The sequence below is a fragment of the Emiliania huxleyi genome (assembly GCF_000372725.1).
Source record: "Emiliania huxleyi CCMP1516 chromosome Unknown EMIHUscaffold_151, whole genome shotgun sequence".
NCBI classification, from domain to species: Eukaryota; Haptophyta; order Isochrysidales; family Noelaerhabdaceae; genus Emiliania; species Emiliania huxleyi.
Genome location: NW_005201080.1, coordinates 122092 through 138303, shown reverse-complemented (window position 1 = coordinate 138303; position 16212 = coordinate 122092). Strand labels below are relative to the sequence as shown.

Genomic DNA, 16212 nt, shown 5'->3' with positions numbered 1-16212 from the left:
CCCGCCCTCGGTATCTGGGCGGCAGGCGGGACTAGAGTGGCACGCCGGTGCACGGATGGGGGCGCGAGCCGCCATCTTGGACTGTAAGGCGAGTATTTTCAACCGGGAGCTCGCCGCCGCCCCTACACCGCCGCCGCCGCCCTCCCGGTGGCAAATAATAGCCCAAGTCGAAGAGTGCGCCCCGCCCTCGGTATCTGGGCGGCAGGCGGGACTAGAGTGGCACGCTGGTGCACGGATGGGGGCGCGAGCCGCCATCTTGGACTGTGAGGCGAGTATTTGCAACCGGGAGCTCGCCGCCGCCCCTACACCGCCGCCGCCGCCCTCCCGATGCGTCGGAGTCGACTCTCGACTGCACTGAGAGAGTTCATCCCACCATCAGCACCGTATTCGCCCACAGCATGCCATGAGATTCATATAGGTCTAGTGTACACATCAGCTCAGCGAGACCAATATCTCCAGCCTCCTTCATCTTGGCTGCTGCTTGGGAGCCAACACCTGTGCAAGTGAGTGTCAGAGTGGTCGGAACTCGGTGGGAGCATCCGTCATCATTCACGTTCACACGACTCTTCACACTCGCTCGAAAAAGTGAAATTTTGTTTCACATGAAATGTGAAGTGAAAGTGAAAGTGAAACCGATTCGCTGTTTCCATGTGAAATCACGAACCCTGGAGATGGAGAGTCGGAGAGAGAGAGGAACAGAAAAACCGTTTTAAACCCTTTTAGGCCAAGACGAGCGACGACCAACAAACGCCCCCCCCCCCCCACCACCACCACCACCTCCCCCCCGCGCCGCGGGCCGCCCCCCCGCTGCACCGAACAAAGAGCACAAACCCACCTCTAGAGAGCGGACGGGGGCACGGCCACGGCCGTAGAGCTGTTTAACGTTGGGAGAGCTGAACAGTGTTGCTAGTGTTAACAGTAACAACAGAACAACAGTGGGGCTCCCCAACAACAGTAGCTAACGTTAGGCCGGCTGAACAACAATAAGGAAGCGAAGGCCTGGCAGTGACCCACGACGATCTCCAGCGTCCAGTGCGGGTAATACCCGAAAATACCCGGAAAACCCCAGGTTTTTCGGGTTTTACCCGGGTTTTTTGGCATTTTCTGCTTGCTGACCGCTGAACAACAGTAACAACAGTAACAAACAGTAACAGCATGGGCTGGGGTGAACACTTGAACAACGTTAAGGCGTTTCAGCCAACACTAGCGCAAGGCCCAAAGTTAATGTTAAACAGCTCTAGCGGGGTCATAACAAACACGGTAGAGATGTTTAGCCACACGAACTGTACCAAACAACTCTAACACTCGCAAAGTGCAAGGGCCAAGGCCAAGAAGGGAACGGGGAAGGACTGTTCGGGACGGCTTGTCCTTGTGCGGAGAGGAAAACCGCCAGGACGCAGGACGCAGGAGCACACGCAGGTAGGACCGCCAGGGGAGGGACCAAGGGAGGGGAGGACGGCCGACGCCGCGCCGAGAGGGTATATAAACTTAAAGTCCTGATTTCATCCGCCGCGTCTCAACTCTCCACGTAAACAGATCGTACCGCACAGGAGGGATCCGGAGAGAGGCCGGCGACGCGAATCCCGGGGAACGCGCAACCTCTCCTCCAACCAATGCCGCTCCTCTGAGGTCCTCAAAACGACTTGTGCACTGCATCCTCCGGGCGTGGGTGGCGCAGCCGGAAGGGCGTGGCAAACTCGCGGAGCTGCTGCATGAAGTCGCTGCTCGCCGTGTCCTCCGACGCGCGCGGCACGGCGGCGAGGTCCTCGGGCGCCAGCTCGCCGATGTAGAACTCCTTGAGGTAGGTGAAGCTCTCTCTCGAGGCGTGGTACAGCTCGAAGAAGACGGTCGAGTCGGCGTTGAGCGCCTGCTGCGGGATGATGGTGGCGCCACCCGGGTGCTCCGGCAGCCACGCCTCGAGGTCGAAGACCATCCCGTCCATCGTCACCCAGCAGCCGCCTCGCTCGTCGTTGTGCCGGACGACATCTACCCAGCGGTGCACCTGCAGAGGTGCAGCCGAAGTGCAGCCGAGGTGCAGCCGAGGCGCAGCCAAGGCGCAGCCGAGATGCGTCCGAGGTACGTCCCGAGGTGCAACCGAAGTGCAGGGCCAAGATGTGGCTCCTGCACACGCTCCTCGAAGGCGCCGAGCTTGCGCGCGCACGCCTCGCGCAGTGCTCTGCAGCCCAGCGCCGCCGCCGCCGCCGCGAGCTGCGGTAGCGTCTGCATGTCGAACTCGTACGGCCGGCCGCGGTTCGCCGCCTCGAGGAAGAGGAGCACGCGGTCAAACGTCGAGCAGTCGACGTCGACGACCGCCTCGCCCGAGCCGCTCTCGTCGCGCACCGCCCTCGTGAGGGTGATGCAGGGCTTGAGCAGCCGGCGGTGCACAGGGAAGACCTCCCCGTCGCTCGTCTCCACCAGGACCGCGTTCCGGGGCGGCTCCGCCGGCGCTGCCTCCACGTTGACTAGCGCGAGCCCCTCGCACACCGCCCGCTGCGAGGCGCTCGATGCAAAGACGGTCGAGCGGCCGACGTACACGCGCGTCCGGCTGCCCACCAGGCCGCGGAAGCAGTGGCTGGAGTGGACAACGCGCGAGTCGCCCTCGCCCTCGCCCTCGCCCTCGTCCTCGCCGCCGCCCATCTCGTCGTCCTCGTCCTCGTCCTCAGCCTGCTGCGGCAGGCAGCCGGTCGCTCGCAGCACGAGCTGGGCGCCAGACACAGAGACGATGAAGACTTCGTTGTCGCTCACCATCTCGCCAAAGAGCCACTTGCCCACCTGCCGGCCCAGCACCGCCGCATCCTGCACAAGCCGCTCGCCCTCTGGCCGTGCGTGCAGCAGCTGCGCCTCGACGCTCAGCGCGGCGAGCGGCGGCTCGTCGGCCGGTGGCCGGTAAGGCACCCACTCATAGAACTCGTCCTCGCAGACGTGCAGCGACAGCCGCTGCGCCTCGCCCAGCAGCACCTCACCCTCCGACACCGGCACGTCCGCCACGGCGCGAGCGCTGAGTATGAAGTCGCCGCCCGGCCGGCAGAGCATCGCGCGAGAGCCTGGCGCCGCGCCGAGGGCTGCGAGCGTCGCCGGTGCGACGAGTGCCGCCTTGAGGTGCGCGTTGCTCTCGCCGCCGAGAACCTTCTCACGCGCCACCACCCGCAGAGGCACGCCGTCGGGATTGACGCAGGCGAGGCTGTCGGGCCGGAGCTTGAGCTTTTCGAGCTTCGTCACCGCGTCCTCCGCGCCTGCCTGACGCCGCTTGCGCTGGCCCTGGTGGCCCGAGGCCTTCATGTTGACCATGCTGGTTGCTCTCTCTCGTCCACTCTCGTCCAGCGCTGGACGAGAAGTTTTTTTCTTCGGAAGGAAAACCATACCACAGAAACACAACGCAGTCTCTCACATGACAAGCGATCCCACGACAGCGATTGTGGGCACTACATGAGTTGTTTTCTCTTAAATTCTTTCCGCCTTTATGCTTTAACCGCACGCCCGCTGCTGGCAGGCTGCAGCGAGAAAACATGGAGAAAGAAAGCGTTGCTGAAGTGTGGGCGGGCATGCACTCGTGGTGGCGGCGTGCCGCGTCCTCCCATCCCTCCCTTGGCGCTTGGGGTGTCTGTTTTCTTTCTTTTCTTTGCACTCGGGCATGGCACTGTTGACGCGTAACTCTACCCAACAAACGCGCAGCGGTGTACATGCTGCGCGCGCGGGGGGTGAAACAGCTGAGGCTGGTCATACCAGATGCAGATCAGAAGGCCTGAGGCACAGTCGCGGGCGCACTCGCGCCCGGCCGCTACTCGGCCTTGCGCGCCGCGGCGCTCTCGCTCGCGTCGTCGCTCTGCAGCGCCTCACGTCCCCTCTTTGCGAGGATGGCCGAGGAGAGCTCTGCGGAGCGGAGCAGGTCGAGCTTTGGCATCGGCAGCTCGCCGCGCGAGAGGGCGAGAGCGTCGTGCCGCGGGTGCTTGACGGTGCGGAAGAGGGAGTCGAAGAGGAGAGTCATGAAGCCAAAGTTGTACCTGGGGGGGAGGGGCGGAGAGGGAGGGGGCGGGGGGCGTGTGCCGCGGGCGGCGGCGGCGAGGAGGGGGGGTGCGGGCGTGGTGCGCGCGCCAGTTGTATCGGTGGTGGATGTAGTGGTAGTCGCATCCCATGAAGGGCCAGGGCAGCGGGAAGAGGTCGGTGTGGATGTAGAGCGTCCACAGCCCCGTGAGCACCTCCATCAGGTACACGAACCCGATCGGCACAGGCACCAGCAGCGTCGCGAGCGGCAGAGCCATCCCCTGCGACCAGCCTGCAGCAGCGGGCGGGGCGGCGCGTCAGCAGACGCAGCTGCCCCGGCCAGGCGCGCGCCGCCCTCCGGCCGCGGCGCACCGTCCTGCGGCGCGAACGAGTACCCAGAGTACGCGTTCAGCTGGTCGGCGTACCTGCACGGTGTGGCGCGCGGTGGGCGCGTGCGCGGGCGTCGCAGGCCGGCCCTTTGGTTACGCGCGGCGGCGGTGCGAGCGGCGCACTTGTACACGTGGTGGAAGGCGTGCTGGCCGAGCCGCTTCCCCACGCTCCACTTGTGCAGCAGGTAGTAGTGGTCCACGAAGATGATGAACTCGAGCAGCAGAAAGTAGGCGGCGCAGCCGAGCAGCGCACGCGCCGGCCCGCCGCAGTCGTCGATGCCACCGCACGCCTGCGACCAGCCCTTCACCTGGAAGAAGTCGGTCAGCAGCGGCACCGTCACGTACAGCGGGAAGGCCGCGTGCGACACCTGCCGGCGGCGAGCTACGGCTCGGCTCTCTATGACGCCGGCGCCGGGCGGCGGGTGCGGGCGGTGGGCTTCGCGGCTTGAGAGCGCGCGCCTCGATCATATTGTCGACCAGCTTCTGCGGCACGGCACTCGTCGGTGCGTCGGGGTACCACCTCTCGCAGAAGGCCCGAACGCCCGGAGCAAAGATGTGGTAGAAGATGTGGATCAGCGCATAAAAGGCGCACCAGCAGACGAGCCGCCCGCACAGATCCGAGAGGAGGGATCCCTCGCTGCCAAAAACGAAGGAAAGTGTCTCGGGCGCGATGCCCGCGTGCAAGAGCGCAGGTCCGAGGAGGACCTGCAGCAGTGGAGTGCTGGGCATTCGCGGCGGCGGCCAAGGTCGGAGGTGCGGGTCGCCGTCGGAAGAGAATTTCACAACGGCTCCGGCAGGCGGCGGCGTCGCAGGACGAGGCAGAAGAGAACGACGCGACAGCGGAGGAAGTGACAAGGGAGAGAACGACGAGAGTGGGCCGGCCGCGAGGTGGCATGAAGGTTGCAGCGAGAAGCGGCGAGAGACTGCGAAAAGAGATACGAAGAGGCAGACTCCCTAGGGTGGGCGACGGCTAGCGCACCACACACCTCTCCTTAAAATCCCTGTGTGGTGGCGGCGTGCCGTCCTCCCATCCCTCCCTTGGGTTGGCTGTTTTCTTTCTTTCTTTTTACCGGGAAGAGAATTCCTGAGCGCCGTCCTTCAAGATCCTCCTCCTCCCTGCCCCTGCTGCTGCTGCTGCTGCTGCTGCTGCTCGTGCTCTGCACCCCCTTAGTTTAGGTACGCACGTCGCACCGGGGTACACCGCACACACACCGTCACCGACGCGCGACAGCTCCAGCCTCTATCCACCACTCGCCCCCGACTCACAGCTCTGCACAGCTCCCAGCTCACAGCTATGAGTCGACAGTCATCATTGCACTGGCACAAAGTCAAAGCCGAAGAGGCCGCTCGCCGACCCTTCCGCCGTGCTGCCCGCCAGCGGTGGCGCCGGGGCCGCGCCTCTCGCCTGGCCGCGCCGTGAGCGGGCGGTGGGGGCACGCGCGGACGCACCTGACGCCTGAGACGCCGAGCGCGCGCTGTTCCTAGCGGGCAGCGCATGCTCCTGCGTTTGATCGCACCACAGACACTGCACGTGCAGGCGGCGCCGCCGCGCCGCCGGCTTGCGCGGCCGTGAGCGCACAGCGGCATGCGCGTTGACGCCAGGCACGAGGATTGAGCCGCAGTCGCCGCAGAGCCGCTGGTGGAGCCGCTGCGGTAGCTTCATGTTTGCACCTCGCGCGAGCCGCAGCAGCTCGAGCACGAGATGCCGAGAGAGCTCCGGCGCCGTCGACGCGTGCGCGTGAGCACTCTGCAGGAGGAAGCGCAGCCGGGCCGTGTTTGCCGACTTATCGGCCGCCGCATCGTCCGCCGCCGAGGCGGCCGAGGCAGAGGCGGCCGCCGCCGCAGCCGCCGCTGCCATTGTCGTTTTTTTTTGACACCGGCAGAGAAAAAACAAATTACAACACGGAACCCTTTCAAATAGAAAAGAGATGGAGCTCACTCGACCGCCTCGCTCGTGCGGGCGGGCCCTCACAGATCACAGATCACCTACCTACCGCCGCGTAAACGACGCGGAAGTCTCTCCCGCATAAAGCCGGGGAGAGAAGATGGGTCGTCCACGGGACCAAGAAGACAACTAGAGTTGTTTGGTATTGCTAAAAATCTCTCTCTCTCCAAGAAGATGGGCCGACCGACCACGCACCACGGGACCAAGCAGAGGCTCGAGCAGACAGAGACACACAAATGTACGTACTTTTAGCTTACTGGATGGAGGATATCCTACATACATTCTGCAGACATTGTTGTGTGAGAGAGACGGAGAGAAAGTCTCTCTCCACATTAATTTGGCACACATTTTCACAAAATCACGCTTGGAAAAAACCGCAAGGCAATACAGCCGAACGAACGGACGCGCGAGTTTGCCTTGCGGTCGTCGGGCGCGCGGAGCAGCGAGCCTGAGCACAACATCGATGCCCAAGTTCTCCAACCCTTTCCACAGCAAACCCACGCTCGAGGTGCCCCTCGTTTCAGGCGGGACCAAAAAGGTGAGCAAGAAAGAGCTCGCGAAGGCAGGCGTGATAGCTGCCGTCACTGTCGGCCTCATCGTCGTGGGCTACTTTTGGATGCCCGCAGGGAGCGCAGAGTCCGTCGCCGGAGCCGCCAAGGGGGCGAGCAGCAACCTTCTCTTTGGCTTGGACTCTCCAACATTATGGATCGTCACGCTCCTCGCCGCTCTGCCCCGGTGTGCGGCATCGCTCGTGCTGGGAATGGCCCTCGCCCTCAGCGGGACTGCAATCGAAGGCCGAGCCGTTGGATCCGCGGGTGCATGCAATGGAGTGGCGGCGGCGGTAGCGTCCATCGCGAAGCCAAGTTGGTTGGCTGCCATTCCGCTGCATGTGGGAGCCGGACTATGCTTTGGTCTGATGGCGCTCTCTGCATTCTCCGAGCAAGCGGGAGAACGGCGCATGCCGCTCGTCAAAAAGTTTGCCAGCTTGCCGCAAGCGGCGCACTTGGCGCTACCGCTGGCCCTCCGCACACTGGCCGGCCTCTCCTTCGGGTTGGCCGGATACCTCCTCGTGGCCGTTTGCGTGCTTGCGGCGACCTGCGTGCTCCTGGTTGCGGGGCACCTCTGTGGCCGCAGCATCGCGGAGAGTCTGGAGGGTTTGCACCAGAGCGGGGTCAATCTGAGACCTGCGCACGGCGGCATTGGTCTCTTGGCGGTGCTGGCGGTGCTCGAGCTGGGATCAATCAAGCCTTATTGACGATGCCTACCCCGTAGGCGTACGGTACTCGGTAGCTCTCACACACGCGGTTGTCGCATGTCAGTTCCCGTGACTGGTGACACGGTCTGTCGGACTCTCAGTCAGAGGACAGATGTCAGAGCGTTAGCCGCGTACTGTTTAGTCAAAAGAAACTCTCGAGTGTACACGCCCATGCCGACTCTACGCGTGTTGAAGAAAAACAAAAAAACTGGTTGGGTAGTAGGCTAAGTTCTGAGCCTCGAGGCTTAACGGGTCTAAGTGTGACCGGTCACGCTCGGGTGCGTACGCGGTCTAAGATCGGCGGGAGCCTCTTATGCGGGCTAAGTCGGCCGTGATCATTAGGGTTGCCTCAAAATTTTCTTCGCCTGTTCGCCTCTGCGGCGGGCGTGCGTCGCAACTTGCGCACGGCAAGGACCGGCACGCCCCCTCTTTGGGCCAAATCGCTGTCCAAAGTTCGAGTGATAGCCGAAGATACACTTGACTAGACGTTTCAAAGATACACCTTTATAACATTACCCGGGGACCCTCCCAAAAGGGGGGGCGCGTGCGCCGGTCCTTGGCGCACGGAGGCTGAGAGGAGGGCGTGCGCGGCAAGTGGCGACGGCACTTGTAGCTTGTTGACCCATGGGGTCGTGCAAGGGTTTACACTTTTATTTAGCAGACCGCAGGCCGGACCGGGCAGCCTGGCTCTGGGGGCTGTGGCTGGGCGGGGGGGGGGGGGCTTCCTGCAGAGACCCCCCCGGAACTGGCCACCTCGTGTCGTCTAAGTTCGTGAGTCCGATCACCAGCGTCTAAGTTTGAGAGCCCGTTTCCTTCCGGGGGCTTAGTTCAGCGCTCGGCTGCGAGAGCAGGTCTAAGTTTTGTGGGCAACCCTCTAGCCCTCTACCCCTCTAGCTACCCCTACTACCCCCAACCATTAGAAACAACGGAGCGTGGACACACGTGTGCACGTCGGACTATCTCACAGTGCTTCAGTGTGGCAGTCGAACGCGACGCGAGAACGACAGCTCTCGTCTCGGCCGCGCAGCAGTCGTCGCCGTTCATTCCAAAAGCCCATCCGTGATGCTCGACCGCGAGCCTGCCGTCGCCGCTGGGCCGGCAGCGTCGGCTGTTCCGGCTGGCGTCCCCGGAACGCTGCTGCGCACCACCGCGGCCGAGGACGGCCGGCGCGACGAGCGAGGGGTGGGAGCAGCCGAGGCGCCGCCGGGAGTGCGGCGGGAGGAGCGCCCGGGCGTCCTGCCTGGCGTCCTGCCTGGCGTCTCGCGGCGCGGCGTGAAGGACGAGTACGAGGCGCGCAGCTCCGAGCCTCCCAGCCCGCTCGGGTCGGGCACGGCTTGCTTCGAGAGCGAACGGGCTAGCCGGTGGCCCGCCGCAGAGAGCTCCGCCTGCCCGCCGCAGGATCGAGGGGACGAGACGGCCAGCGCGGCCCGGCTGCTGCCGCCCCCCGGGAGGGCGCTCGCGCCCGGGGTCCGCGCACGCCGCCGAGCACTGCCCGCGAGCGCGTGTGCCTTCGCGTCCTTGGGCGGCAATGCGGGCACCTTGAACGGGTTGTGGCCGCCTCCCTCGGCGAGGCGGAGAGGCGTGCCCAGCACCGCGCCCCAAGTGACCATCGGCGACTCGTCCGGCCCAAGGCTCGGCGCGGGAGTGGAGACGAGCGGATACGCCTCGGTACGACCGCCGCCGCCGCTGCCGCCGCCGCCGCCAGTGCTGCCGCCGCCGCCGCCGTTCGCCGCCGCCGCGAGCACGTCGGCGGCGTCTGCGAAGCGCGTGTTGCGGGCGACCGTCTCCCGCGGGGGCAGGTGCGCCGCGTACTCAAACTGCGTCGGGTGCGCGTCGGGCACGTGGTAGAGAGCCGTCTTGTGCGAGAAGCGTGCCGTCTCGAGGCGCGCCGGACGGTCGTCGCGGTCGATGGCCCCCTGCTTGTGCCACGGGCGCTCGAGCTCGACGGGCGCGGCGAGGGCGCGCGGGCCGGCCGGCGGCGGGGCCAGAGGCTGCTCGGGCACCACAGCCCGAACCACCGCCAGCGCAGACGCGTCCAGAGCCCCGGCGGACGTCGACGAGACAAAGTCGCGCCGGTCGCCCGTCGAAGGGAGGCCGCCCACAGCCGCCGCCGCCCCGCCGCCCGCAAACGCCACCAAAGCTGCCTCGGGAGGCTGTGTGGCGGCGGCGGCGGCGACGGCGAGCCCATCGGCCACCGCCAACGCACCGCCGCCGGAGGCGGCCACCGCAGTCATGCGCCGCTCGTCTCCCCGCCCGACCCAACCCGCCGCCATAATCGCCGCGCCGGGCGGGCCAGCACTGCCCACCTCCCCTCTGCCCGCCGCCCCTCTGCCCGCCTCCCCTCTGCCCGCCTGCCTGTCCGCCCCTCGCGCAGCGCCGGCTACCTCCGCCTTCGCGCTCTCCTCCTCCGGGTGTGCGAGGAGGCGGACGAGGGTGGACGAGGTGGGCGGCGCGTCGGCGGCGGTCGAGGCCGCCAGCTTGCGCGCGTGCTTGCTCTGCGACGGGCCCTTGAGCGCCGCCGCCACCTCGAGCCCGCGCAGCTCGGGAAAGTCCTCGAGCAACTTTGGCGGCGGCGGCGCGCCGTCGGTCAGCTGCGCGCGCACTTGCTGCGCGAGTCCCTCGGGCGCGTCCTGCGCCCACCAGTAGCGCCTCCGCCGCTCCGCCTGGTCCCGCTCCAGCAGGAGCCCAAACGAGGCGTTGTCCTCCGACGTGTGGCTCGCCAGAAAGGCGTCGAGACCGCCGCCACAGCCACCGCCGGCAGCAACGGCGCTGCTGCTCGAGGTGCGGGAGGCGTCGCCCGGCGGGCCCGCAGCGCCGGCGGGCCGCTTCTGCCTCGCCTTGCCGTCGCCGGCGCGCCGCGGCGTCTCATCCCACTCGGACCGCTGCCCGCGGGTCGGCGGCCGCTCCTCGCGGCGCGAGCTGTGCGCTGCAGGCGTGGCTGCACCGACCATGGCGTAGGCGCGGCGCGCGCGCTCAGGGTCGTCCGCCTCGATGGCGAGCAGCAGCTCGTGCTGCGCCCGCAGCAGAGGCAGGCCCGGAAAGTAGTCGCGCTCAATGATCCGGTCGAGTGCCGCGACGAACTCGTCCTCGTCGAGCACGCGCTTGCGCTTTGCCGCCCGCGTCAGCTGCGCGTCGCGTGCGGCGGAGGCGCGCGCGACGAGCGTCCGCTGGAACGATGACGCCGCGGACTCCATTTTGGAAAGAGAATCTTACAAGGAAACTCCCTGGCACAACACTGGGCACGGGACTGGCGCGCACTGGCACTAACACCTGGAAAGAGAAAGCAGCCAGGCGTGAGGTTACCGACTGCACTCCAACACACTCCTCTCCTTAAAAAATCCCTGTGTGGTGGCGGCGTGCCGTTCTCCCATCCCTCCCTTGGGTTGTATGTTTTCTTTTCTTTTCTTTTTGCACTCCAAGTGCTCCAAGGGCTGTCGGTCCACCCCGCGGCGCATGCGCGCCGCGGAAGCTGCTCGACAGGCGACTTCATTGCGAACGCGGCGCCGTTACTCCAACTTTGCTTTGCCGATCAAAAGCGCCCGTCCTTTGCTTTTTAGCCGCCGAAATTTAGCATGCTGTTTTTCTTTATAGGTGCCTCGCAGCTGCGTATTCTCGTATTATCTTCGAGTAGTTGCGTGGGGGCGGTACGTATTCTCGTATCAGTAGCTAGTGTCGTGTCCACTAGCTCCGAGTAGAGGGCGCGTTCCTGCAGTTAAGGGGAAACCCGGTACGCGGGGCCAACCCTCGGAGACCCGTGTTATGGCCCTGCGAACGCGCACCCCCCAGGGCTAGGGCTCTCTTGCCCGCAACCCGATCCCGATCATCCGGCCCGCTGGGTGCGCTTCTTAGCTCCCCGGCCCTGGATGTGAGGCTGATGACTGCCCTCCAAGTGCTCCAAGTGCGACTAACGCGGTGAGCGCGCGCCTGCGACGCCGCCGCGGGCTCGGTGGTGATCCCTTGGACCCCCTTGCTCTCGCGGCTTCTCTCGCGTTTCGTCGCAGCTGTGCCTTCCTCGCGGCCGATATTTTGGCCCCTCGAGTTTATCGAGCTCTCCTCGCGCAGGTTAGGTCACGCTCGCTCCGCTCCAACCTCCGAAGCTCCCGTAACGTCTCTCGTAACACGACGCACTCCACTCCCTGTCGTCTGTTGTTTGTTGTGCCCTTTTTTGTTCCTTTGGCACCTTGGAGTGCGGGGGGGGGCGACAGGGAGGATGTGGCCCTGAGTTATGTGTACGCCTACTCAGGGTGTGTGGCAGCCCGCTGGCTGTGTGTCTTGTGAGCCTGTTTGTGTCTGTGTGTCGCTCGTGCGTGCCGTCATCATCTGTCCCGCGTCCACCCATACGCCATACCGCGTTGGTGTCCAGTCCGAGCCTGGCTGTTCTTCACCTTCCTACCTACCTCTCCACCACCCTCGCCCAGGGATTTACAACGCTGTCTTAAGGTCCGACAGGTTCGGCACTGGGCACCGCCTCGGTATACAAAATGCGCCTGCGGGCGGACCCTCACAGATCACAGATCACCTACCTAACGCACTCTCTCACATGACAAGCGATCCCAGGAAAGAACTCGCGGCGGTGAGGGCGGTGTGGCTGCCCACTAGAGACGTCGTTAAACGCCCAAACCGCAAAAGGAAGGAGGGGGTAGGGGGGTAGGGGGTTGGTAAAGATATCCAGCGATGCTACCCTACCCTACACCCCTCACGTCTCGAACACAGGGAACTTCCCGCTGTGATTATGTGTGAGCTCAAAAAGGCACCCGAAAAAGAAGAAAAAGCCGCGCGCTCAATCCTGGGCACGAGACTGGCGCGCACTGGCACTCACACACACAGGCACACCACGACGACGATACAGCCGCATGCCGACGACCCGCTCTCAGTCGAAGAGTGATGCTCGCCGCCTCCCGATGGTGCTGTGGCCGCCCAACCTAATTGGCTACGTGCGCGTGGCGACGCTGTGCGCGGCGATGCATGCGGCCGATCCGGCAGGATCCGACGCCGTCTGGTTTTGCTTCGTCAGCCTCTTCCTCGACTACCTCGACGGCCCGTGCGCGCGCTACCTCAACATGTGCGCCCTCAACATACACGCACAGCCCATACACGCACAGCCGTCGCCAAAGTGGAGTCATGCGTCACTGTCACGAGTGCCCCTCATCGACAGGCCCGCCCTGCCGCGCACTGTGCTGCACAGGTGTAGCCAGTTCGGCGACCTGCTCGACCACTACACGGATCACGTTACGATGCAGTGGCTCGTGTACGTCACCGCCAGCGCCGGCCCGTTCGGGCGCGCCAACCTCGCGGTGAGCACGCTACACAACGGAGTCGCGTTTGCGTACATGGCGCTGCGTGGGCACTACTTCAAGCACTCGGAGAGGGGTAACATCGTGACGCGGACGATCGAGGCCAACAACTACTGGAACATGGCCTCGATGCTCTACGCCGCCAACTGCATCCTCATCCCGCTCGTGAAGCTCTCCTTCGCGGGCCACCACGGGATGACGCCGCCCGACGCGTCCGCTCCGCTCATCGACGTCGTCGACGCGGTCGGCGCTGCCGTCACGCTGTCCTACAGCTTCGCCGTCTGGCTCTAGCGCCGCCATGGCGACTCTCAGTATTCGTCTCTCTTTCTTTGGGTTCATGCGGCTGACACACGCACGTCGGCGTGCCGAGTGCGCTATGCGCTACGCTCCTACGCACACAAAAACCGGACATCACTGCAAAAGAGTTATACATGTGTTCCATCCTCCGTCGTCGATCCACCCCACATTCTGACACACGGACGACGGACACAGTGGACACACCCGCACACACACGCACGCGGCACACACCCGAGACCCGTGCACCACCCGTCCCCCCCCCCCTCTCACTGTGTGGGCGGACGAGTACGCCCTCGCCACAGACGCCACGCGCACGCCATGACCACACCACACCGACTGCGCACAGACCGCACACACAGCACCAGTCTGAAAGAAAAGAGTCCGAAACTCGTTCGTGGCGGAAAACTGCTCTTGTGGATGGGGCGGTCTCATGCACGCAGGGTGGCAGGGTGCCGCTGCCGGTTGAAGGAGCACAAGTCTGGTGGCTTGAGATGCGGTTGTCGGTCAAGGCGGAGGAAATTCGAGCGAGTGAGCCAGCGAGGTCAGGCTGGGTCCGTTAGGTTGCCCTCTATCAACTGAGGCCAGCTTCGAGGCATTGTGAATGACAAGGACAGGGCCAGGCATGCGCCGTTTGCTCTTCTCCAGCATGAGCAACCCCTGCAACGTGTTTTCTTTTCTTCATAACAAAGCTGCTCTTATATCTTCCCAACCCAAGTGCAAACCAACCAAGACCGGAGCAACGGCCAACGCGGAAGCTCCTCCGCGAGCTCCAGTTCACAGCGGAGTCTGTGGGACTCACCAGAGAACCAGTCAGGACACAAGCAGGCAGTCCACCTCAGGGTACTATGTTCGTCGAGCCACGTACACAGATATAACAAACTCTCTCTCAGATATAGGTTGATTGATCGATACAGACAGATACAGACAGATACAGATAGATAGGTTGATCAGAAACAAGAAGCTCGCATAGGGCGAGAGGGAGGGTACGAGAATTGAGACGGACCCAGGAGGTCTTACACTACTTTACAGCCCCCGTCCGAGCGAGGGCTCGACACAAACTCAGCAGCCAAAGGCCCGTGAAGTAAATCCGAAACGTCGGCGAGCGAGCCCAACTCGAACCGTCGCCCCATATGTGTATGCGCTGAGTGGTCGCTCCGTGTCGCTTATGACGGCACCTGCACCACACCGGCGGCGGGCACAGGCGTTCTGTGCGCAGGCGCTGTTGCTGTTGCTGCTTCATCGATCTCTGCCGGTCAAATCTCTGACCGAGGGCAGCATTGGCGTGTCGGAAGTCGGCAGCATTGGCGAAGTGGAGAGCTGCACGGGTGCCCTCAACCCAATCGGGCTGGTGCTCGACTTCTCGACGGATGATATCTCCGGGGACACCAACCTCCTGGGTGGATTTCCAGGGCAGGTTTCAACCGATTTCACGGATGCTGCCAACTGCACCGGCAAACTCCCCTGGGGCACGCCAGCACCGGAAGGCGGCTGCCCGTGCGGCTGTGGCTGCCAATGCAACAATCCGGATCCTGCCGCTGTCGAGCAGGGCGGAGCCATGCTGCGGTTGCGCAAGGTCGGTCGACTCTACGACGGCACCGGAGCTGCTGCCACGATCCTGGACCTGATGGTCAAGAACACAACCTATTACATGCCGTGGGCTAGTGACCAAACCGGCCGTGGGACCAATCAGACGTTTGCGCAGGTCAGCCTGGCCGCCGACCAGAATGCCACCTTCCTGTACCGGCTGATCGCCAACGACTATGCGTGCCCAACCGGAGCAGATTGTGATCCGCCGGCGGTGGAAGTTCCCTACTGTGCGCTCCTGCCCTCCCTGCCATTCTCTTAGCCCTCGCCTGCCCACCGCCCAACGCTCTTAGCCCGTGCCCTCGCAGCATACGACTTCTGCTTCTTTGACTTTGACACGGGCCCGCAGTCAAACCCCTCGGACCCCAACCTCGGGGAGACGTTCACCACTTGCGGCATCGACACAAGCACCTCCTATGGCGGCTACTTTATGCACGGGAGGAAGCCCAACTCGGAGAATCCGGTGACGAAGTTTCTGTGCGATGAAATTGACACCACGGACTACATGGACGTCACAGAAGGCGCGATCGACGGCGGGACCGATTGCGTCAGAGTAGTGGCTAAAAAGGAGGGCGTTGGCAGTGACAACCCCCGCCTGTTCTCAGAGGTGCTGATGAATTTCCCCTCATGCGACGACGGCGACTGCGCAGGACTGTGCGCGTCCTACGACACATGCCCCAACTTTACATGTGATCAGCTCGAAATCGACGACGATGGCACGACCTCATGTGGTGACGCCGCGGATGGGACGGTCACGTCGGGCTTTGAGCGCTCACCAGGCGTCGTGCCGGACATCCTCACCTGTAGCTCCAAAGAGGAAACGATCCCCGGGGCTGGCGTCTACCCGTCATCTTCCGGGGTTGCGGACAGGCTGGTATGGCGTCCCTATCGCTACACCATGCCCAAATTCGTCTGCGTCACATACCCCAAGAACACGGGCGAGTTCAACGTCACGTACAAGGTCGGTCCCAACCCAGGCTCTGATCCTGGCTACGGCCGTGCGTTTCTCTTTGCGGGAACGGGGCTCGCCACAGCATGCATCGGGCCGCCACCCTCTCCTCCACCTCCCTCTCAGCCGCCTTTGCCACCCCCATCACCTCCGCCACCCAGCCCCCCCCCGCCTTCGCCCCCGCCACCCTTGCCGCCGCCTCCCTCGCCGCCGCCGCCCTCGCCACCACCACCCTCGCCGCCGCCGCCCTCGCCGCCGCCACCCTCGCCGCCGCCGCCCTCGCCACCGCCACCCTCTCCGCCCCCACCCTCGCCGCCGCCGCCCTCCCCGCCGCCACCCTCGCCGCCGCCGCCCTCGCCACCACCACCCTCGCCGCCGCCGCCCTCGCCGCCGCCACCCTCGCCGCCGCCTCCTTCGCCACCGCCACCCTCTCCGCCCCCACCCTCCCCGCCGCCGCCCTCCCCGCCGCCTCCCTCGCCGCCGCCGCCCTCGCCGCCGCCGCCCATCCCGCCACCATC

The 16212-nt window shown here is 64.7% G+C and overlaps 6 protein-coding genes across 6 annotated transcripts in view; 3 read left to right on the top strand and 3 right to left on the bottom strand.

Annotated features, from left to right (window-relative positions):
• Window positions 1-1633: 1633 nt before the first annotated feature.
• Window positions 1634-3288, bottom strand: EMIHUDRAFT_111411 (hypothetical protein; the record flags this gene model as incomplete). Its single annotated transcript, XM_005786406.1, has 2 exons — window positions 1634-1986; window positions 2130-3288. 2 exons carry the CDS (start codon window positions 3286-3288, stop codon window positions 1634-1636), a joined length of 1512 nt encoding a protein of 503 aa, XP_005786463.1.
• Window positions 3289-3605: 317 nt separating this feature from the next.
• Window positions 3606-5099, bottom strand: EMIHUDRAFT_441353 (hypothetical protein; the record flags this gene model as incomplete). The annotated part of the gene is made up of 5 exons (XM_005786405.1): window positions 3606-4001; window positions 4093-4273; window positions 4354-4406; window positions 4494-4738; window positions 4848-5099. 5 exons carry the CDS (start codon window positions 5097-5099, stop codon window positions 3779-3781), a joined length of 954 nt encoding a protein of 317 aa, XP_005786462.1. The 3' UTR covers window positions 3606-3778.
• A 1832-nt stretch (window positions 5100-6931) lies between these two features.
• EMIHUDRAFT_228883 (hypothetical protein) lies at window positions 6932-7570 on the top strand (the record flags this gene model as incomplete). Its single annotated transcript, XM_005786404.1, has 1 exon — window positions 6932-7570. The coding sequence occupies one exon, from the start codon at window positions 6932-6934 to the stop codon at window positions 7568-7570; it is 639 nt and encodes a 212-aa protein (XP_005786461.1).
• Window positions 7571-8610: 1040 nt separating this feature from the next.
• EMIHUDRAFT_228882 (hypothetical protein) lies at window positions 8611-10764 on the bottom strand (the record flags this gene model as incomplete). The annotated part of the gene is made up of 5 exons (XM_005786403.1): window positions 8611-8955; window positions 9109-9186; window positions 9316-9486; window positions 9955-10342; window positions 10451-10764. 5 exons carry the CDS (start codon window positions 10762-10764, stop codon window positions 8611-8613), a joined length of 1296 nt encoding a protein of 431 aa, XP_005786460.1.
• Window positions 10765-12471: 1707 nt separating this feature from the next.
• EMIHUDRAFT_111408 (hypothetical protein) lies at window positions 12472-13155 on the top strand (the record flags this gene model as incomplete). The annotated part of the gene is made up of 2 exons (XM_005786402.1): window positions 12472-12632; window positions 12756-13155. The coding sequence occupies 2 exons, from the start codon at window positions 12472-12474 to the stop codon at window positions 13153-13155; spliced, it is 561 nt and encodes a 186-aa protein (XP_005786459.1).
• A 1171-nt stretch (window positions 13156-14326) lies between these two features.
• EMIHUDRAFT_467644 (hypothetical protein) overlaps window positions 14327-16212 on the top strand; it is a gene marked incomplete at its 5' end in the record, with an annotated part of 6824 nt that continues 4938 nt past the window's right edge. The window contains 2 exons of the mRNA XM_005786401.1: window positions 14327-14975; window positions 15039-15706. Of these exons, the coding sequence (XP_005786458.1) occupies window positions 14327-14975; window positions 15039-15706 (1317 nt within the window). The remainder of the gene's footprint in view (window positions 14976-15038; window positions 15707-16212) is intronic.